General features: G+C 41.8%; 1 protein-coding gene across 4 annotated transcripts in view; it reads left to right on the forward strand.

The window, feature by feature from the left end:
* COP1 (COP1 E3 ubiquitin ligase) overlaps positions 1-23,247 on the forward strand; it is a 333,947-nt gene that overhangs the window by 171,112 nt on the left and 139,588 nt on the right. For all 4 annotated transcript variants that reach the window (XM_073593409.1, XM_073593408.1, XM_073593411.1 and 1 more), the window contains one exon: positions 9,540-9,683. In XM_073593409.1, coding sequence (XP_073449510.1) covers positions 9,540-9,683 — 144 coding nt within the window. The remainder of the gene's footprint in view (positions 1-9,539; positions 9,684-23,247) is intronic.

Below are 23,247 nucleotides of genomic sequence, written 5' to 3' on the forward strand. Positions count from 1 at the left end.
GAGTTTTTCCGTGTTTTTTATTATTTTTCTCAGGTTGTCGGCGCAGTGATCTAAAATGGATTTACATCACGGGACTTTTTTTGTCTTCTTTTTTAAATAAAGGAATTGCCAAAAACTGTCTGCTGTCATTTTTACTTTTTTGACACTTTTTTTGGAGAATGCGTAGGGGTCCAATGTACCCGATACCCATTCACATGGGGGAGGGGCTGGGATCTGGGGGTCCCCTTGTTAAAGGGGGCTTCCAGATTCCGATAAGCCCCCCTGCCCGCAGACCCCCACAACCAATGGCCAAGGGTTGTGGGGATGAGGCCCTTGTCCCCATCAACACAAGGACAAGGGTTTTTGGGGGGACCCCAAAGCACCCTCCCCCCATGTGGCCTGGTACGGTTCAGGGAGGGGGCACTCTCTCGTCCCGTCCCCCCCTTTCCTGTGGCCTGCCAGATTGCATTCTCAGATAAGTCTGGTATGGATCTTGGGGGGACCCCCACACCTTTTTTTTTTCTTAATTTTGGATGTGGGGTTTCCCTTAAAATCCATACCAGACCTGAAGCGCCGTTTTTTTTTTTTTTTGTTTTTTTTTTAATGATTTTTATGACTATTATGATTTTCGACAATATCGCCGGGATCCGACAATACATTACAGCCACGAGCAGTTTTAAATGACATTTTTTGCAGTTACTATATAATGTGTTTTTCAAGCGCTTACTAAATACTTCCTGGTGAAGTTGGGTGAGTGGGGTGAGTCCATGGTAACATGTACACAAAGGAGGGGCCCTTAAGGCTAAGCCAGAAGTGGATGCTTAATTTATAGTAGGTGAATATGTGACGCGCCGTGAGTAACCCATAATAGTGCACTGGCTGAGAGTATAAACATGCGGCGAGGCAACGTGTGATTCCATATCTGCTGACTGAGTCCCGACCACAGGATGTGACGTATGTGGAATGGCAGGAATCACATGACGTCGCCCGCGTCCATCATCGTGGTTACACTGAACGCTTGTCTACCTGGCACTACGTGAAAGCGCCATGTTTGTAAGTTTTATTCTGCTTTCTTCAATAAATGAAGTTGTATACAGAGAGCACTAGATATCTCCGTTTGTTACATGTGCCATAACCGTTTGGAGATTCGGTATATTGCCATAAAGAGATCAGTACTTAGAATATCAGACCTACGCCCTCGTCACTGCTGGTGGTTACCTCATTGATCGATGCGGATATTCATCCTTTTTTCTTTATAAGCGCTGTAAATACTTTCCGGGCGCATTGTATGTCCTCAGTATCTTTAAAGCTGGCTTTCAACCTAACACCTCCTTAGAGCCTGGTTGTCCCAAATAATGTGTCCCTGCTTGCCATCCACTGTCTGACATCCAAATTTTGCATTTTCTCTCACTTTCTTGGCTGGGGACAGTGGTAACAAAAGCAGATTGAATTTGGACCGCCTGCATAGTTAGACTGATGAAAAAGTCTGCATGCCTCAAAATGCATTGCCACACATTTACAGTGTGTGACCTCTAATGGGGGAGTTCCTTGTATCCATGGCGGCTCCTTCAGGGTTCTGTACACATCTCCAGGGATTCTACAACGGGATCAGTGCATGCCTTCCATGCTACCCCACACCTTTGGCTAAGGCTGGAGAGACTTTTCTCTTGAGACTGTCAGCTCTGGTGGTCCATCATAGCTTACTATACCCCCTGTACTTTGCCAGCTTTGAGAGTGCATGTTAATCATTTAATAAACATGTATGCATTTATTACTACTCTAATGGCGTTTTGCGCTGTGGTTTTCTCTCCTTGTTTATATAGATTGTCTTGTCCACAGACAATAATAATTGACCTTGGATGTAATTCGGCCTTATTCTTTTAAGAACCAAAAAAATATTTTTTGTTGGGGTTCTATATTAGGTCTTAAGCATAATCAGTTTTTTTACCATTTTCTTTTAACTTGATACTTGTATGGCTTTTTGCTGTTTTGTCATTACTATGTCTCCTGGCTTTAGATTCTCCGCAGTAATACCTCACATTCTTGTGCTCTTTCTGCACTGTGGCCAGGAATGTTTTTCTGCAGCTCCATGAGCTGACAACCATCTACCCTCGCCTCCTAAATCACCATAACATATGCCCCTATTACCCTGCTGTGGAAGTGGTGACAGAATACACGCAACCTCCATCCAATGTGCTGTAACCAGCGTACACTGTGGTAACAGGGATTCAAGCTACTTTTATTCCTGTCCAGACCTTCCCCTCCCTTGTTGTCATTATTCTTCCTCACACCCTGAGCTGCTACTAAATCAGCCTTGCTGCAATGATGTGTCATTGTAAGCTAATGGAGCATTTCAGCCAGGCCACTGAGGGAGGAGAAATGTTACATAAAAATAAAGACCACGGACGATGGCTAACAGACAATTATGTTGTGTAGCATTGACCTTCAGGGAACTTCAAAACACCAGGGATGTAACTCTGTCAGCACTTTGATTGACTTGGCACTATACACAAATCGAATGCGATCAGTACTGAAGCGCTAACTACTTGTGTAAAATGACTTCATCTGCCTGAAGCTGGTAACTAGTCACTCCCCCAAGTTTCAAAGGATATCGTGTATATTTTAAAAATATTTTATTTTTAGGTTTTTCCCTTTCATTTTTAAATTAATGCTAACGCTGGCCATACATTATACAATTTTGCTTTAGATTTACCAAAACTATATAATATGAAGGCAAATCTAAACACTTTCAATTTGCATGCAGTCATACAGGCCCTTGCACTACATAGTTGAAGTGAAATCCTAAAGGAAATTGAACGAGAAAATTGTATAATGTATGGTCAGCTTAAAAGAGAAGTATGGGATTGTATTTTATTTTTGAATCATACTTGCCTATGTGGATGCAGCATAGGTCCCCGCCAGCAATAAGACTTAGAACCAAGCGATCAGACACCACTGATCACTCGGTTCTCAAAGCTCCCTGAGCAGAGAGCCGGTGACTGTCACAGGCTTTCTGCTCTGCTAACCCTCCCCTGGAGTGCTGGGCTGTGGAGGGGGTGGAAGCGGCCCGCTCAGGCTCTCAGCGGCTTGCTGAGAGCCTGAGCCAGGTGCCAGTCCTTATGGTCGGGATCTTTCCAGAGCCTGGACTCAACCCGCTGTCTGCTGAAAATTGGTTACAGGAGTGCAAAACAATCTGCACCCCTGTGACTCATAGGAGAAGTATAGCCAAACAAGCTTTGGCTGTACTTCCCCTTTAAGCTCCAGATAAATAGACAATAGTAATGCATTTATCTGACAACCTGTCCAGTCTTATGAATCACATACCTCAGGCAGATCATGAAGCCAGGACACAGTGCAGCTAAGCAGCATGCATCTTTGACAAGTACTCCCAGACTGCCAAATAAATAATGAAGGGCCAGCAACATGTTAGGTCACTCCAGTATCTCTATATAAATATATATTTAATAATTTTTCATTTTTTTAAATTTGTATCTATTTGGAGTTTGGTTTTAAGTAAATCTGTCATAAACCTGGATTAGCCAAACTGGACTTTGGCTGAAAACATTCATAAGCAGAAATTATCTTTAGAGAAAGCTGCATGATGAGTAGATCCAGACATACAAGCAGCTGAATGTGTGCAAAACTCTTTTCCTGTAAAAGTTGGGTTTGGCTCCCTCCTGCCAGAGCTTTGGGGAGTAAAGCGGCGCTATGAAAATACAGTGTGGCACTTTAGATGGTATACAGCTTCACTGTTACTTTGCCATAAATAATTACATGTGTACATTATTTGACTAGTAAACAAAGGGTGTTTTAGTTGTAGTTGAACACTGTAGGTAGGGAGGTGCTGGATACGAAAGCAGTTGGGTAATGCGGTTTGGTTGTAGAGTTTGTGATCTATAGCTCAGCAACTCTTACTAGGCATCCCTTTAAAAATGCAAGGGCCTCTAAAAGATGCCCTGAAGGGAATCTAGGAGTTGTAGAAGAAACGAGAGTCACAGTAAGCAATACCTGTCAGCAGTTTTCCTCTGAGCTTTTCTGGTTATTTATTGCTTTGATACAGCATTCTCTCCCAAACTCAAACTTTTTCCTTTCTTTAATCTTTTCCGGCATAAGATTTTTCCAAAATGAAGCTTACCTTCAATTTAGGTGGCCAATATTTTAGTTTTAGTTTTACTTTAGCTTTGATCTTTGTTATGTTGTCTCTATTACAAACTATCTTTATGCATGCAAATATAGCTGCTGGAATTACCGAAATGGGACACTAAGGGGTTGATTTATTAAACCTGGAGAGTGCAAATTTTGGTGCAGCTGTGCATGGTAGCCATTCAGCTTTTAACTTCAGCTTGTTCAATTAAGCTTTGACTAAATAAATCTGGAAGCTGTGCAGAGCTGCACCAGATTTTGCACACTCCAGTTTTAGTAAATCAGCCCCTGTAGCTCACTAAAGATGAAGTGAGTTTTAGCCGCTCTCTGACCAAAATTTTAGCCGTTGGTGGCCTTGTTGGCATCTGACCAAAACTAAAGGAGGCAGGTGTAAAATTGTTGGCCATACAGTGGCTGCATTCAGTCAGATGCAGCCACTGTTTCAGTATTCTGACAGCTGTGGGTGCCCGCTGTCAAAACAATAGCTGCCATTCTAGCTTCTTCCTCCTGCCTCCATGGGGCTGTAGAAGAGAAATCTTAGGTGTATGGCTTCTTCTAAATGCTTTTGTGGAGAGGAAGTCCTGACTGGAAGGTAGGTTTAGTACACCGTACTGCTATACCCATATGGGGCAGCATAGTGTGCTTTTTTTTGTAGCTGAACTTACACTTTAGATAGATGATTTTAGATGAAACCTATGTGGCTTAAAGTTAATGTGTCACAAATCTAGACAATTGAGGCTACAAGCCGCCATATAAGTATTTTAAATATATTTCATGTTAACCCCCATTCATTTGGAACAGGGGTCTCAAAACTAAACAAAGAGCCACTTTACTGTCTTTCAACTTTTAAATGGGAGCCCTTGAAAATTGTGCATTAACGTGCATTTTTTTCTGGGGTTCCGATTAGTCTATGGGGCCAAAATGTGGCCTTCTGCCCCAAAATGCAGTTTACTGTTTTACCCGACAAGCGAAACAAAGATTGGGTGTAAACAGGTTAGTTGAGACTAATGGGGTTCATCCCATTGGGATCCCATTGAATTCAGATGATTGGCAACAGTGCGACAATGCTAAGGTGTGAATGGCGGCTAAAAGAAGAGCTTGGTACTGCCTTCCTTCCCCCTAAGACTTCCTTTTTTGGTCATTGAAGATATTGATTGCTAGGGTGAGCAATAAGGGATCCCTGAAAGAGGGAAAGGTAGTGTGCCTTCAGCTGCCTATATCTAACTGCAGGTAACTTCTGACTGCATAGAGTAAGGCAGTATTCTGGCGCAAAATCAATAGCCGAATGAGCATGCAGATAGTCACATGATGAAGGCAGGCAGTTCATATGGTTTATACATAAAGTATGTGCTTAAGCTGTCCAGTGGTTGAACTTCTTGTGAAAGAGTAAGCCAGCTCTGAATGAGAAAGGAGGGGAAGAGAGAAGGAAGCGCCAGCTCAGTGTAGAGGTTGAACATTCCATTTGATTAAAAGTTAAAATGCACTTACACAAGTAAGTAAATATCAGGCTCAAATGATTGCAGTGGGAAGGAGAGATTCTGTCCCAGAAGGTCCATTGGTCTGTCACCGTCCGCAGGTATGTTTCATCTTATAGCAGGCTCCATAGGCATCCTGTGGCCACCAGGAAGTGGAACCAGTGTGGAACGCTGGCGGAAATTACATCACCGGATGGACTGGAAGATACAGGAAGAGAAAGAAAAACAATACAGGCTAGGAGCCCCGAGCGCGGGCCTGTACTCTGTCTCTTCCTGTATCTGCCAGTCCATCCGGTGACGTCAATTCCGCCTGCATTCCACACTGGTTTCACTTCCTGGTGGCCACAGGATGCCTATGGCTCCTGCTATAAGATGAAACATACCTGCGGACGGTGACAGACCAATGGACCTTCTGGAACAGAATCTCTCCTTCCCACTGCAATCATTTGAGCCTGATATTTACTTGTGTAAGTGCATTTTAACTTTTAATTAAATGGCATGTTAAACCTCTACAGTGAGCTGGTGCTTCCTTTTCTCTTCCCCTAACTTCTGAGTGCAATGCTTTCATCTTTTGTTCAGTTTAAATATGCCAGATTTATGAATAGTTCACTTCCTATATTAGATTTCAAATCTGTTTTTAGGTTATCTACATTACTGAGATTGCCTCCTTTAATATACTTAAGTATCCATTGTCTCTGGCCACTAGAACACATCCCGCAGGTAGGCTGTAGCTGATGAGTGCCATTAGAATAGCCCAGTGCTGCCTCCATAATCTAAACTTTCTCAGATGTGTTTGGTCTGATGAGTTCCTGAAATTTATTTCATACATATGTATAAATTCAAGACTATCCTTTTTTCCCTCATACACTTCAGACTTAGTTATCCTTTTATATATTCCCATATTGCCTACTCACACACATTACAGGCAGAGGGGATATAAATCTTCAGCAATCTGATGCTGATTTTTGCTGCAAGACAAACTCTTTTTCATATGAACTGTCTTCACAGAGCGCTGCTGAATCAGCCTCCTCATCTGTAAGGACAGTGAGTGGGAGGGAGAGCAAGGAATCGGGAATGTACAGCAGCCTCTCCGCTAAACTAAATGAAAGCATGTGAGACATTAACATTAAATTAACTCATTTTGGATGTAGAAAAGCTTTTCTGATATATTGGTTTGTGGAGAAACTTTTTTTTTTTTTTTTTAAATGAAAGAAATTGCATAACTATTTATACAGTATATCTTGCATAAAACCTGATCTCTCCTGGACAATGTAAATCCACAAAATATTGAGTGGAAATGTGATACATAAAGTGAATGTACCTGTATAATTTAGTGTTTTATTTTTTTTGCTAAGATGTATATCGTAAAGGAGTTGTAAAGTCAGAAGGTTTTTTATTTTTATATCCTAAGTCATTCTATGCATTAAGATAAAAAGCCTTCTGTGTGCATCAGCCGCCCCAGCACCCCCTAATACTTACCTGAGCCCCATCTCTGTCCAGCGATGTCCATTAGTGCCTCAGCTGTCCGAGACTGGCTGAGACACAGCAGCGGCGCCATTGACTACCGCTGCTGTTAATCAACGTCAGCCAATCCGGAGAGGGGGGCTGGGGCAGGCTACAGCTCCGTGTCTGATTGGACACGGGGAGCTGTGACTTGGCTTGGGTGCTTGCTGTGGGGGCACTCGACAGGAGGGAGGGACCTTAGAAGAGGAGGACCTGGGCTGCTCTGTGCAAAACCATTACACAGAGGAGGTAACAGGTTTGTTATTTTTATTGAAAAAAAAAAAAAAAACAGACACTACTTTAAAGTATTTTAAAGAAATCATCCTGTATTGATCAAGGATGCAGTATAGTTCTATATTTACATAATCCAAAGTGTACCTGTCTGCATTCTGAGGACTGTTTATAAAAATTAGGGATTAGAAAAAGGGTGCAAAAATGGATATGTAGCCTAGAGTGACTAGCCAGATTTTTTTTTTTTTTTTGTTATATTTGCAAGGTAAATAACTGTGTGATGGGCACTACTGGCAACAAGGCTTTTTTTTTTACTTGTTTTAATAAATAGCACCCTGTCTACTGTTTTTGTTTTGTAAAAACACTCTTGTACATGTGAGCCCACATCATTAGTCTGCTACTGATAACTAGTTTAGGAAGGTCTTGCTCCATGGCCGCTATTCTTGCTTTGCTACTTAGTCATTGAACCTGAAGAACCAATTTTTGCATATTGATGCACATGCTTGTTCCAGCTTAGTAACTTACTGGGAAATGAGGATGTTTCTCCACTACCCATTCTTGCCCTGTAGTTAGTAGGCTGAATATAATAAAATTTTACATTATGAATGCAAGGTGTTCAATTAACGCTATCAATAAATTTCCCACCACCAAATATTGACATCCAATGTAATGTTACCTATAAAGTCCTTTTAACACTAGTTACAAATGTTGCAAGATAAGGAAATCCATCCTTTTGTGCCACAATTCAAAGCTCTCTTCATATATCCAGTGACTATTCGCTTGACAGTACTTGTGCCAAATTACTTCATCCAAATAAGTGCTGACCCCCCCCCCCACCACCACCACCACCACCACCACCTCAAGTTGGAAAGCCACTCGTCCCACTTACTGACTTTTCTGTCTAAGCAAAGTCTAAAGCCTTGTACACACTTTTCTTTTTTCCATTAAACCCAGCGGGCTGAACGAAAAAAAAAAAAAAACCTGAATCGCTCGGGAGGAGCCGCTGTACTAACGAATCGGATGCCGATCGGCAGACCTTTTTTGGTCATGCTCCTTCGACAGAAACCAGCCGCCATCCACACGGGCAGAATGTCGACTGGTTTCTATTGACCTGGCCAATCCCACCTGATATTCGGCCCGTGTGTACGACCCTTAATAGTGCCTCATTAATCCACTATGCCCTATACCCCCAGAATTTTCCTGCTTCACTTCTAATTGTACTTCTCCTGGATTCAGATGACTGTGTGAATCCAAAAAAAAAAAAAAATGCAGAAACCACCAGTAGTTTAAAGCCATTTTTTTTTTTTTTTTTTTTTTACAACAAATAAAAATAAAATAAATATCTCACATTAAACATGTATAACACAGCACCATGTATCAGGCATGTAGGCAAAGGGCAGTAACTGTTCTCCCTCCAATGTTATGTTAGCTGAATTGGCCCAAAATGTAGTTCACTGGGGCTCAGTGTTACAGCTCTGCCCCCTTTCTGATGTCACAAGGCTCCACCTTCTCCGTGGAATCTTTACTAGAATTTCTACTGTGTCTGGGTGTCTTGGAAGGAAAGTAGAACATCTTGGCAAAACTTGCTTAAGCCAGGGCTTTCAGTATGATTTTCATGAAGATTGTGTACTTGGTGAGAAGTAAAGCAAGGACTTCCATTTTGAAAGGCAGCATTGCTTGTCATTGTGCTACTCTAATGCCCCGTACACACGGTCGGATTTTCCGACGGAAAATGTGTGATCGGACCTTGTTGTCGGAAATTCCGACCGTGTGTAGGCTCCATCACACATTTTCCATCAGATTTTCCGACACACAAAGTTTGAGAGCAGGCTATAAAATTTTCCGACAACAAAATCCGTTGTCGGAATTTCCGATCGTGTGTACACAAATCCGACGCACAAAGTGCCACGCATGCTCAGAATAAAGAGATGAAAGCTATTGGCTACTGCCCCGTTTAGAGTCCCGACATACGTGCTTTACGTCACCGCGTTCAGAACGATCGGATTTTCCGACAACTTTGTGTGACCGTGTGTATGCAAGACAAGTTTGAGCCAACATCTGTCGGAAAAAATCCTAGGATTTTGTTGTCAGAATGTCCGATCAATGTCCGACCGTGTGTACGGGGCATAACAGTTCACATTAATGTTTTGTGTATTCATTCTTAAAGTCTTTTTTTATTTTATAACACCAAATTCTATTTTTTTGCAGCATAGAGTTTGATCGAGACTGTGATTACTTTGCCATTGCTGGTGTGACTAAGAAGATTAAAGTGTACGAGTATGGTACGGTTATCCAAGACGCTGTAGACATTCACTATCCAGAGAATGAAATGACCTGTAATTCTAAAATCAGGTAGGAGACATTTTTGTTAATGTGATATTTAATGTTTTTTTTCCCTTTTAAATTGAATGCTGTAATAGTTTGACATTTTTCTGCAAATAGTTGTAAGATAACTTGCTGGGAAGTACAATATTCATTTTAAGGCAACAGTATGCCACACATTAGAGCAGAGGTCTCCAAGCTTTCTAAACAAAGGGCCAGTTTGCTATCCTTCAGGATTTTTTTTTGAGGGGGGGGCAGCAGACTGTGGCTGGTGGGAGTAGAAAATGCTTAGCTGTTAATGGGAATAAGCAATACCCCATCAGTGGTTTTAGAGGGTGTAATAGTCCCCTGTTGTTGGTGTCATTGGGAGGAATGGCATCCTTGGAAGGAATAGTGCCCCAAAGGCAAGCAAACTATGGTATGCGGCCCCCAGGCCACAGTTTGGTGACTACTGCACTAGAGCATCGTTACCAGATAGTGGCTCCCTAATTAATTGTATATTTTGTGACATTAATCCACTTATAATGCATATTTGTGGTGTTAATAGACACTGTTGGACTAAATCACCCTCTGGCTACTGATGATATGAATCCAGTCCCAGCTGGGTGGCTAGTCCAGCAGCAAAAATGCCCTAATTGGCTCTGCTCCTTTAGAACTCATATACAATGAAGGCAGTAAAAACAGGCAGTTGAGTCAGTTTCTTCTGAGGGAGTCCTTTTCAGCGGCTCAGGGCTGTACACATGCTGCCACTACCACAATGCTTTGCTTCGTTGCTGCAGCAAAAGTCGTACCCCTGTCACGTTCGATAGCCAAGGCCAAGTCAAGGTTAAAACAGGTGGCCAGGAGGCAAATTCTCAACTCACAGCTGCTTGGTCTCTGGATTTCTTCAGGGAGTGTCAAAGGCTGCCTCTTGTAAATGAGCCCCTAAAATTAGAGGCCCTGCAGGGCTTCCTTGTAATATTTACAGCAGGTGGGCAAGCCTAAGAAGTTAATTGCTGCTAGTGTTTTTATTATTATTCTTATTAATCTGGTTATGTTAAATGCATTATTTACATGTTTTTTGACTGCTTCAGTAACGCCCTGTAATGTAATTTGTAGAGTGAATATTTATCTGTTGCAAAAAAGATTTCCCCCAGTAGTTTAGTTGAGCTGAAATAACTTTGTCTGGAAATCATGTCTGTGTTTAATTAATGTGTCTATAGATCGGTCCAGGCTTATTATGTACAGTCCCAGCAAGCTGCTGCCTATTTGTGTGTCTCTAGCTGCACTGAGGACACTTTCCACAATCCGCTCTGTCTCCTTTTCAAATCAGAGTGTGATACATGTCTGCTCCCGTCAATGCTGCACTGAGCTCGCTGAGCACTAATCTGCAGTATGCCAGCTGTGTCCCCCAGCCCTGACTGCCTCCTCTGTACCAGCAGTGTACTTGGAGCGTAGCCACATACCAGCTGGATCGCCCATTCTTCTCACCTGCTTCCTGAACACATCCATCGCCTGTCTCCTTCCAATCTGTATTCACAGAATGGACCTTTGGGAAATGCACTTCATTTTCATTTACTGTGGCGTTCCTCCAGCTCTTTTTGCAGACACATAAGTTTAGCAAGATTCCATATATAGTAGACTGTCAGCATTTGTGGATCTTTTGTTTTTAAAATCAAAATCACCTTGGTGTATTCTGCCTGTTAATCATTCCAAAGAGCGTGGGATCTGCAGCCGATTCAGGTTTGAACTGTTGTGGATTATGGTCACTTGGCTGATCATCCTACTACTGTGTAACATATTGCTTCTCTTAACCTTGTCTGTTGTAATTAGAGGTCAGTGTGTAGGTATCCACAGTAAATGTCAAAACGAAATCTCCATTATTCTTCCAGTTCATCAAAAATCAATTCACTTGGAGACAGGACAGGTGCCGATTCTTTATTAAAATGGTGGAGTTACTGACATTACATTTATTCAGAGACTTTGTGTCCTTGCAGAATGATCTTTAACTTTTATTTTTAGTTTGAATAAAAGTATTGTGTGCTGTAGTTCTGGAGTCACATAAGTCTTTGAGAGTTAAACAGTAATGGGCAAATGTACCCCCTAAACCTTAACTTCTCGCTTTGACAGTAACTGCAGTTTTATAGTGTGGCATGAACAGACCCTTATAATTATTAGCTTTTTTCAGTTTGTTTTGTATAAATTCCTATAGTCTTTAGTCAGCCATGCAAAACTGATATTTTTAGGGGCTGCATGCTGCCATGCTTTCTTTTTTTTTATATATGTAGCTTTTAGAAGCTTAAAGTAAATTGATCCTTAAATTAATCTGTGGTTTAATAGGAGCGAAATCTCAGACCTTTTCAATATTATTCTGCTGGGTAATTTAACCTCTTGTCAGCAGGCTCCTCACTCTCAGGACATTGGTTTCAGCGTGTTACAAATGGAAAAACTGGTAGGAAGAGGTTATATTGTTCAGCAGTGTTAGGTTGAGGGCAGGGGTGGCCTAATGGTGGACTTGGACTGTTGCACAGGAAGACACTCCGCGCTCTCTGCACAGTCTTGTAGCCAATCCTGTACACTCTATGCTCTATTTTTCAGTGTGCAAATCCTTTGAAACCCTTAACTTTCTACTGCAGACACATTGAGGATACCTCTCTCCTCCGCACCACAGTCCTCAACCCAAATTTTATCTGGACCCCCAGCTAGCAGAGGAATATGAAGCAAGTGCAAAGGCCGAGCCTAGCCTGCAGAAAATCGTAAAGGCCATACAGGATTGCGACGCCTACCTTATTGTGCAAACAGACTATCCATGGTAATTTCTTGCTTCTTAGAATAAATGTGCAGGCCTTGAGAGACTGCACGACAGCTACAGAGGACTGTGTTAACAGTATAGAGTACCTTCTCTCCCTCCCTCTGTTGAAAGACGCTTGTGATTCAGCTAGAGAAATAGGTGAGATGGATGGGACATGGGACTTTTATGAGTGGGATAAGTATGTTCTAATAAAATCAGAAAATTGTGTGTTTCACTGTGCTTAGGATTCCAAAAATCACCTATAGTGTTTTATATATTTCAGTGCTGCAACTTCAATAATATATCCAAAAAATGTATGATATTAATAATAATTCCACAGTAGCACAACCACTGCTACTATGCAGTGGATAATCCTACATCTGCAAGTAATATAATCAAACGTGACTATAATACACAATATTCAAAAATGTCTAAATCCATACAAATAAGTCTGTGTCTAAATCAAAAATAAAGCTTCAAAGTGATTCAATTCAGGAAAGTTTGTGATCGACAGTCAGCTCTTTGTGAGTAGAGCCAGGAATAATACACCTTTTTTTCAACCACCAGTGCAATTAGAGTCGTCTCCCCTATGGAAATGCACTCACCAGATTGAATTGCCTTTCACTTTCATGAAAAGGCAAATAAGCTTTTAGGTCAATATCCACCCGATAGTATCACTCCACAATCAGCAGGTCTCATCTCATCGCATGTGTACGAGAGAAAACAAAAAGCCTCCAGTAGTGCATTAATCCCATAAAACATTTTATTAAAATCCAAGTAAACCACTTACATTTCAAAATCATCTTGTACAGTGCATGTAAATGGTTAGGTATCGGATAAGCTACAACTCATTCCAGTCTCACCACCCCTACCCTGGTTTCAATTGTCAGTGTAGTCACCTTCCACACTCTCCCATGATCAACACATGAACTAAGATCCTTGGGACATGGCTTTGTGGAGCTCGATTAATGGGAGAGTGTGGAAGTATTTGTATGATTTTGAAATTTTAGAATTTTTTGTATTTTCACGTTTAATAATACCTCAAGTATATAAAAAAGTGCAAAACATTTATTTCAATTTTACACAAAAGACAAATACAATTCAACATAGATTGTCATGATCAAAAGACAAATTCACCAATGTACATTAAAGTTGCCAACATGATGATTAAAGCATTATTGGTTTGTGGAAGTTATAGTCTCTATGCATTTTGCCTGACAACGCCCACTTCATCAGGAGACATTCACAACTGGGTTATGTGTACATCTGTGGAAAGACCATGTCTGTATACAAACAAGCTTATAATTTTGTAAAAATGACCATACAATTTAATTTATATTAAAAAGTGCATTAGTTTCAATTAAGTGGAGTACAATAAAATAACCAGGCTATACTCACATAAGGGTCAATGACCAGACCATATGGTAAAGGGCAGGAAAAATGACATCTTCATCCTATGCTGTGAAAATAACATCACTGCAGGGGAGGTGGCTGGTTTGTGTCCACTCTGCTTATGCAAGGCAGACACAGACCGCCCGCTCTCCTCTAGGGGCTGTCAAATCTAAACGGACCGCCTCTGTCCATTTATACCTGACTGCCATCCGATCCGATCCCCCAGACAGATGGGGAACAGATCCCCATTCAAATGTTTTTAGCAGATCCCATTGGATGTTGGCAGGTGTCAACGGACACATGTCCGCTGACACCTGCCGTTCCATAGAGGGGACTGGAGAGTTCAATTGGGTCCACCTGAAAAACTGACAGGCGGTCCGCCTGTGTGAAAGGACCCTTACACTGCTTGATGTCGCAATGGACTTGTGATTGCTTCATTGTCTTCTGCATACAAGTAAGGTGAGATATATTTTTCTCAGCCTTTAGGGTCTGGGCATTTCTCTTTTTTTCTTTTACAAAGGTGTTAAAATGTTAAACACAGATTTTTCTATAGCTGCATATTGTATAGGGTCTTATTCACTTTTAGATCCAAGTAATCCTGCATAAGTGAAATATTTGTGTAGGTTTACTTCTACGCTAATGCATTCAGGGGGATAGAAATCACAGCACTTTTATCAAGATATATCGAAAACCAGTGCAACACTTCGTCAGCTGCCTGTCACAAACCCCTAAAATGTTTCTCTTTCTCACTTTCTAGTATGACAGTACTAATTAGAAATAAATCATGCTGTTGCATTAAGGGGAAGCGGGGCAAGCTTGGAGTCCCCTTGTTTCCCGCCATAAGACACGTGACAGAATAAGGCAACAGCTCTGGCAAACTTGAATTTAAGGAATGTGTTTTGGATTACCTTTTTATAGTGTTCTTCGGAATATGAATAACAAAGATGGCACTTGCCATTTGCTGGTCAGGATTTAGATAAGTACATTAATGATGTGCAATTGCATTATTTAATTTAAATCCCTGTTGGCATACAAGGAAGTGAGTAATAGACATTTCAGCTGCTTTTTTGGGTGGTATAATGCAGAGATTCGCTGGTTTTGAGATGCATTTCTTGTAACATAATGCAAGTTACCAAACACTTGTGATGCATAAAAAGTGGTGTGATGTTTATTTAACTGAACTCCTGGGTTAAGTCAGGTGGAAGAACTGCTTCACCAAGGCTTTGCCTATACAGGATTTCTTGTATTTGTAAAAGGGAATAAGACCCTATACAATGTGGTTTAAGAGGAGTTTTTTTAGCTGTAAAAACGCACTAACTCTGATAAAAGGTGAAAAACGCAGCTATTCTGAATTTATTACCATTTTTGAGCCAACCGCTTTTGTGGGAGTATAGTTTTGCTGAAAAAAGATAAAAACCACTACAGCACTCATTCTACAGCTACAGCTAACACTACTGGCATTTTTATAACATCTAGTGTGCATGAGGCCTAAAACACCCTTGAGGCAGAGTGGATTGGAGATGCACTTTAGTTAACCTCTGATTGTGGGGGTTCTGAATTTGTGGACTGGGTTGTAATGACAGATCTGTAGTTTGAAGCAGGGAACAACTGATTTATTTATTTTTGCTAAATATCTTTTGTATTTTCTTTTTGTATATTCTTTGGAAGTGCATAATATATAGTATCCCATGGTTTCTAGTCTTTTTTTTTTTTTTTTTGCTTTTGTTGTTTCGAACCTTATTGATGCAGTGCATACTACCCCTGCATCTGCAGGATTGGCCTGATCTTTTTCTGGCCTTGAGTCTTTTAGAGCTGCTGTTAATGGGTCATGAGCCCTACCGGGGAGTGTGTCAGAACTTCTCCTTTTTCAAAAGGAATTTGTAAATTGGTGGTCTGTTCCCATCATGGTTACACCTGTGACCCACCTTAATGGGAATACCATTAGATTAGTTCAGGGAGTTCTCCCCATTCAGCATTCAACTGACAGTCAGTCCTTACTTAAATCCTGGTTTGAATTGACTGGTTTTAGCCTCTCTTATGTTGGCAGCGATTTTGATCTGTCAAACCATGTCAGAATAAGCATAATCTGTCAAATTGGATCCTTCCACCACTGCGATAGGTTCCCATTTGATTGAGTGGACAGGAGATGTCTGAATCCTTGTGATTTATTTGTTATGATTGGTTAAAAGCATCTAAATCTGTATCTCACATGGAACTAATGTCTGTCTAGATGCATTAGTGCGTAGTTGGGAAGCTGATGTTTTATCCTTGGAGTAACTGACTAGATTAGCCTTTTGTGAGGGACATTGTGTCTTTGGCTGTTCTCTTGACATAGTGATTGTCAACACTATGGGTAGCCAGAGTGTGCTTCTGCCTCAGCTCAGGAGGGTCTGTAAAGGGATCTGGGAAATCCCATCCTTCTCCATCTACTTCTGCAGTCTTTACTCCTAGGTCTTCAAAGCCTATCTCCCACTTAGCCTGTAGAACTTGAAGATAGAGGTCAGCTAACCCCCTCTGAAAAGCCTTCTGCGTAAAAGTGCACCCCCTACATCTACAAATGGGGATATATTTGTGCATCAAGACTTTAGTCTGTACTACAGCTCAAATATTTCTGGGTAAAGTTGCTGGCTGTTGGCTATTCTTTGCATTGCCCTATTAAATAAGCTCCATATTGTTTAAAATGAAACATGTTGATGGCACTTGCAATTTGCTTTAAAAAGAGTGTGTCCTTCTCCAAACAACCTTTTTATTTTTTAAGAAATCTCTCCTTATTCCCTGTATCCTGGGCACAAGGAGCATGCTGCATTCAGCTGGGTGCCACTAGCTCACAAAAGAATAGAGAATTGATGTGGAGAAGAGTAAAACCGCACACAATGCGAGCAGCGGATAACTCATTTGTCTGTTATAGAAGCTAAAATTTTGAAATGTTCCTTTTTCCTCCGTGGCATTCTCCTTGACTTTGTACTTGTCTGGTTATAAAGCACTGCCTGGAGTGAGATTTCTAGAATATTTTACGTTCCCAAATTTTAGACTTTCAAAGACTTAAGACCACATACCGAGGGTCATTTGAGGAGAGTTAACCAGAATGTGGTCACCGTTTTATTAACAAGGGTCAAATACAAAAATAATTTAATTGTTTTTTATTTATAACAAAATAAGGGGTGATTAGCTCCCCTAGGTTTGAAAAGCAGTGCCACATCCAATGTACAGATACAAATAAAGAAGGGTTCCCCTAAGTGGACTTTAGCGGCACTTGTAAGAAATTATAGATAGTAAAAAGGTATAGCAATATGTAAAAAGTAAAAAAGATTTTTATTTGAAAACATATGTTATAACATTGCATACATAAAGTTTAACGAAACATTTACATAATAAATAGATTCAATATTGTCACCAAATGGTGGGTTTTTACAGAAGCTCTTCTCACACCCAACGCGTTTCGGGATATATAGTATTTTAGTCCTTCTTCAGGGGTGTAGAAGAAAAGAGAAATTCATCTAGGGTAATTAGAATATGAAATCATGAGTGAGTTACCACAACATGTGGATATGTGTACATTAATCCACTTGAAGTTAGATAATCAACAAATCACTTACATGGTATATTTAGTGATCCGAGTCTGCTCGCGCATGGACCTGGAAGGCTATGCTGTCATTCGCTGAGCACAAGCTGATCAGTGGGTCCCAGCCAGTGATTTATGGCCAGCATCTGCAGATGATCGACTGAGTGAATGACAGAAGAGAGCCCTGTGTTGGTAAACACAGGGCTCTCTACAGACAGCAGCATTGTGCCGTTTACAGGGAGTAAAAACCGGCACATTGGTTGGTGAAAACAGTACACACACTAAACATCCCAGCCAGTGTCATTAGTACAGTGACAGTGTATTATTAGCAATGATCACTGTATTGGTGTCACTGGTGATGTCAGTGACCGTTCCCTCCTCAGCATCAGTGTCAGATCGCCAGTCCCACTATATAAGTCACTGATCACCCCCATTACTAGTATAAAAAAATAAATAAAAATTCCATTGTTTCATTGTTTGTAGACGCTATACCATTCACTCAAACCAATCACTATGCACTTATTGGGATTTTAAATTTTGGGTCTTTTTTCATTTTATATCCCACAAATAAAAAAAAAAAACCCCAGGGTGATCAAATACCACCAAAAGAAAGCTCTTTTTGTGTGAAAAAAAAAATCTATTTCATTTGGGTACAGTGTTGCATGACCGCACAATTACCAGTTAAAGTAGTGCAGTGCTAAATTAGCAAAAAATGGCCTGGTCATGAAGGTGGTAAAATCTACTGGATCTCAAGTGGTTAATTACACTCTAATGTGTCATCCTTAAGTAAATTTGTGCACCAAACCCTGTTGGTGTATTTTCATGTACAGCTGTCAAGCCCTTGAGCACTAGTAATAAATGCCAATTTTTAATTTAACCACTTGCCGCCCGTCATATAGTAGAATGACGGCGGCAAAGTGGTTGCGATATCCTGACTGGACGTCATATGACGTGATCAGGATAACAAGCCCCCCCCCCCCCGCATCGCGGCAGTTGTTGTTGCGGTATGTCAGTCTGACACATCGCAACTCCGATCTAGGTAAAGAGTCTCTGACGGAGACACTTTATCACGTGGTCAGCCATGTCCAATCACGGCTGATCACGATGTAAACAGGAAAAGACGTTTATCGGCTTTTCCTCACTTGCGTCGCGAGTAGAGGAGCACCGATCAGCTGCTCCTCTGACAAGGGGGTCTGTGCTGATTGTTTATCAGCGCAGCCCCCCCTCCCCCAAGGATGCCCATCCAGGACCACCAGGGATGGCCATCACTGATGACCACCAGGTATGGCATCTCTGGTGGCCATTGGTGGCAGTGTGTGCCCACACATGATGCCAATGTGTGCCCACCAGCAATACCTGCCAGTGCCTTAATAGCAGTGATGCCCATAAGTACTCATCAGTGCCCATCTGTGCCGCCTATGAGTGCCGCATATCAGTGCACCTCATTGGTGCCACATGATTTGTGCTCATCAGTGCCCACCAGTAAAGGAAAAAATTTACTTATTTACAAAAAATGTTATAACAGAAACAAAGAAAAACTTTTTTTTTTTTTTCTTCAAAATGTTTGGTCTTTTTGTATTTGTTTAGCAAAAAATAAAAACCCCAGAGTTGATTAAAATACCACCAAAAGAAAGCTCTATTTGTGGGAACAAAATGATGAAAAACTTTGGGTACAGTGTAGCATGACCGTGCAATTGTCATTTAGACAGCGGCAGCGTTGAAAGCTGAAAATTGGCTTGGGCAGGAAGGGGAGAAAGTGCCCTGTATTGAAGTGGTTAAACAGCATTAATATTGGCATCAGTTTGAGGTGAACGAACAACTGCAGAGCCAGCACTCAGCCTGGGGTGTATGGGCTTAAGTATCTGCAGGGAAGCACGGTACCTTGTGATTATTAATGCCCCAATACACAGTGAAAGGATTATTCCCTTTTCTTAGCAAAGGGATGCTTGAAAGTGTTTTTGCTCTGACCAATGCATGTAATTTTCTGGCCAACAGTCACCCACTTACTTCTCAATCCAGTCCTGTGTTGCGATACCCATACACAGGTTGGAATTATTGTGTTTATCAAATGTTCATGGAATAATTTTTTTTTTTTCACACGAGTGACTGTTGGCACTTTCTGCCATTGTCAATTCGAACACCAAGATTATAAATCATTCTCTCTACCTTTTTCCTTTTAGTGTAGGTAAACCCACTTCTCTAGGTTCTTCTCTTTGTCTGTTAAAATACATCATTTTAAGCGTTGTCATATCCTGTTTTTTTTTTTTTTTGCTATTGTTTGTGAATCAGGTATGTTTTATTGAAAACCTTTTGCTTTCAGATCCAGATAAAAAAAGAACATTAACAAGAAAGTCAAGTAATAAAATTAAGACAGAGACAAGCTGAACTAAAAACAGTACAGTGCCTTCCAGATTGCTACAATACATACGCTAAATTACCAAAAGTATTGGGATGCCTGCCTTTACACGCACATGAACTTTAATGGCGTACCAGTCTTTTTTTTTTTTTTTTATGTTCTCTTTATTTAAAGTTTTCATCATTTAACATGAACCAAAACTATATAAAAGAACAGAAGCTTACAAACAGGTCCACGTTGGTGTCAGTCGTGGTTCACATTATAATGACCGTAAAAGGGGGAGATGAGGCAAGTAGAGCATCATAACCGTACTGTAACTGATGAACCTAAGCATAAATGTATTGCCTCAAGTAACCCACCACTTCTTGAAGCTAGTGGTGACGTAAACCCTATAACATGGACTGGAAACTAAGGGGGGGGGGAAACGAGAGGGAGGACAAAATAAAACAAAACATAACAAAACATAACAAGTCAACACTCCATGATATAACCAGTCCAATAACATGAACGTGAGTGCAATGGCCGATCAATATCGGCTAAGGGTCGGGAGCTACCTACTCCCATTCCCATCCGGGGGAGGGGGGGGGTGCAATAGGTGGAGCCACCTGAGAGCCTGTTGTGGCCTTGCCATTGTGATGTATCCAAGTGGCCCATATATTATAGAACTTGTCATAACCATTTTTACACATCACCATCCACTATTCAGGCATTATATTATTCACTAAAAGGATCCAATCGGCCTGAGTAGCAATTTGTGGCCTTTTCCAGTATTTCAAAATGAACTGTCTATCCTCATTGCGTAGGTGTGGCAATACGGACTTGCAGTAATGGCTGAGAGGAATGGCAGGAATGTGCAGCAATAGCTCCAGCGGGGAGTCGGGAATCTCAATGTCCAGAATAGCCCTAATTTGAGATCGTATGTCTTGCCAGTAGGGTTGTATCTTGGGGCATTCCCACCAAATGTGGAGGCATGAGCCCTTGAGGCCACATGCCCTCCAGCAAGTGTCAGACACAGATGGGTGAATCCTAGCAAGCTTAGAGGGAACCCTGTACCACCGGGTGAGTATTTTAGAAACCATTTTCCTGCATTTTTGTGTCCACAGAACTTGTGTGGGTGAGACAGTAGAGATGTCCAACTGTGTTTCGGTAAAGATATGCTGAAGGGGTCTCTCCTATTCCCTTGTGTAGATAGGCTTCCCCTGTTCTCCAGCGACTGTAACATCTCATAAAGCAGATAACAGAGATAACATGAGGAATCGCAGAGGTAGACATACAAAGTCGCTCAAAGGGGGGAGGCTGTGGTAGGGGGTTGAATATTCTGGGGTTGACTGCGAACAGTGTTTGCGCTGTCTATAGCGCCAATCATCCATAAGAAAGGATTCATATTGTGTTCTCAGAGTATTTCTCAGAGTAGCCAGTGGCAATAAACCTCTAATATCTTGTATAAATCTGCCACATCTCGTCTCCCTGTAAGCTGACCAAGCCCTGAAAAAAGGAGGGATGTTCCACTGGAGTGAATCAGGGGAACCCTCCAAGGGAGCCAGGGGGGAAATCAGAGGGGCAAGCTGTCCCTGCTTATTTAATGCATCCCAGATTGCTAAGGCGTGGATGGCCATAAGAGAGGCGAGCTCAGACAGTCCCCAGCATTCCTGGGGGAACCAGGGGGCATGAGATAAGTTACGGCCTGCTAAGAGTTTGTCAATCGGGACCCGTAATTTAGTAGCCAGATTGTGGTACCGAATCTAAGATCCATTGCAGAGCTATTGCTTCATATTATTTTACGAATGACCGGTACACCCATACCTCCCCCTCTTTTAGGGCGCTGTAATATGCGAAAGACCAGACTAGGACTTTTCCCATTCCAGATGTATTTCAGAAACAAACTGTTAAGGGTTGAGAAGAAAGACCGGGGCAATGAAATAGGCACCATTTGTAAACAGAAAAGAATATGGGACAGCACGTTCATCTTTAAGACACTGACTCAGCCCATCCAGGAAAAGGTAGTGCGGTCCCAGTTTTGCAAGTCCACTCTAATAATGGAAAGCAATGGACAATAATTACAGGTGTACAACCGGGAGCATTGGGCTGGTAAATAGAATCCCAAATACTTTAAAGAGGTCTGACACCAGGTAAAGGAGAATGAGGCTTGCAGCTGTGTATGCAATCCCAAAGGCACGTTCAGTGGTAGAATTTCTGACTTGTTATAGTTTATCTTAAAATTTGAAAGCAGATTAAAGTCTTAGTTCAGCCATAATATTAGGGAGGGAAATCAAAGGGTCCGAGACAGAAAATAAGACCTCATCCACACAGGCTGACAGTATATGCTCCGTCGGTCCCACTGTAAAGCCCTTAATGGTGCCGTTAAGGCATATTTGTTAAGCAGTGGTTCAAAGGTCATGGCAAAGATGAGGGGGGACAAAGGGCATCCTTGCCGCATCCCTTTGCGAATGAGGAATGAGCCTGACAACACCCCATTCACTTTTACCTTAGCTTCTGGGGAACAATAAAACAAAGATAGCCACGAAAGCATATTAGGGCCTAAACCTAGTCTAGCCAAAACCATCCAGCGGTAGATCCAGTCCACCCTCTCAAACGCCTTATCAGCGTCTGTGGAAAGCAGAAGACGGGGAGGGTGATTAGCCTGCAGCTCAGCCCAGTGAATTAGCTGAATCTCTCTATTAGAATTATCCCTTGCTTCCCTCCCCACGATGAACCTCGTCTGGTTAGGGTGGACGACCATAGGCAGGATCAGTTTTAATACGGTTGGCTAAAATCTTTGCTAGGTTTTTAATGTCTGTGTTCAAAAGCGAATATGGCCTATGATTACCAGGAATAGTATGGGCCTTCCCTCTCTTTGGGGGTTGATCGTAATGTGGGCCATCAACGCCTCTTTGGGCATCACTGTACCTGATGCTAAAGCATTGAAATAGGCACAGATGGGATCAGAGAGGAGCGATTTGAAACTTACTATAGTAGGCATTAGTGAAGCCATCAGTGCCTGGACTCTTCCCTTTAGGGAGGTCTTTAATGACTGCCGCAATTTCTGTCGGAGAAATAGGGGTGTCCAGTTGGTCACTAATTGGGGTGGTGAGCTGTGGAGATTGGGCCCCCCTAGACTGCAGGATACGCTCCACCTTCCAGGGCTCTGTAGAGCCAGGTAGAGTATCAGGGAGATGGTAAAACTGGGCATAGTTATTCCTTAAACACGTCTGTTTTTTTTTTTTTTTTTTTGACAAATGCACCACTGAAGAGCCCACCATAGTAGTAAGCTTATGTAGATGTCCTGAGGCACGTTGACGTTTGAGAGCCCTTGCGAGTAATCTCCCACATTTATTCCCAAGTTCATAGAATTTGGGGGAAGCGTGGCGCAGCCTAGCTCGAATCTGGACGTCAAACAGGCTAGCCAACTCCTGATGGAGGGATTGTAGTTCCGTTGCCAACTCTGGGGTAAAGAGGCGCTTCTGTGCGAGTTCAACCAGAAGAATCTTCGCCAGGAGGGTTTGTAGTCCCCCCC

This window comes from Aquarana catesbeiana, linkage group LG07, assembly GCF_042186555.1.
Source record: "Aquarana catesbeiana isolate 2022-GZ linkage group LG07, ASM4218655v1, whole genome shotgun sequence".
Lineage (NCBI taxonomy): Eukaryota > Metazoa > Chordata > Amphibia > Anura > Ranidae > Aquarana > Aquarana catesbeiana.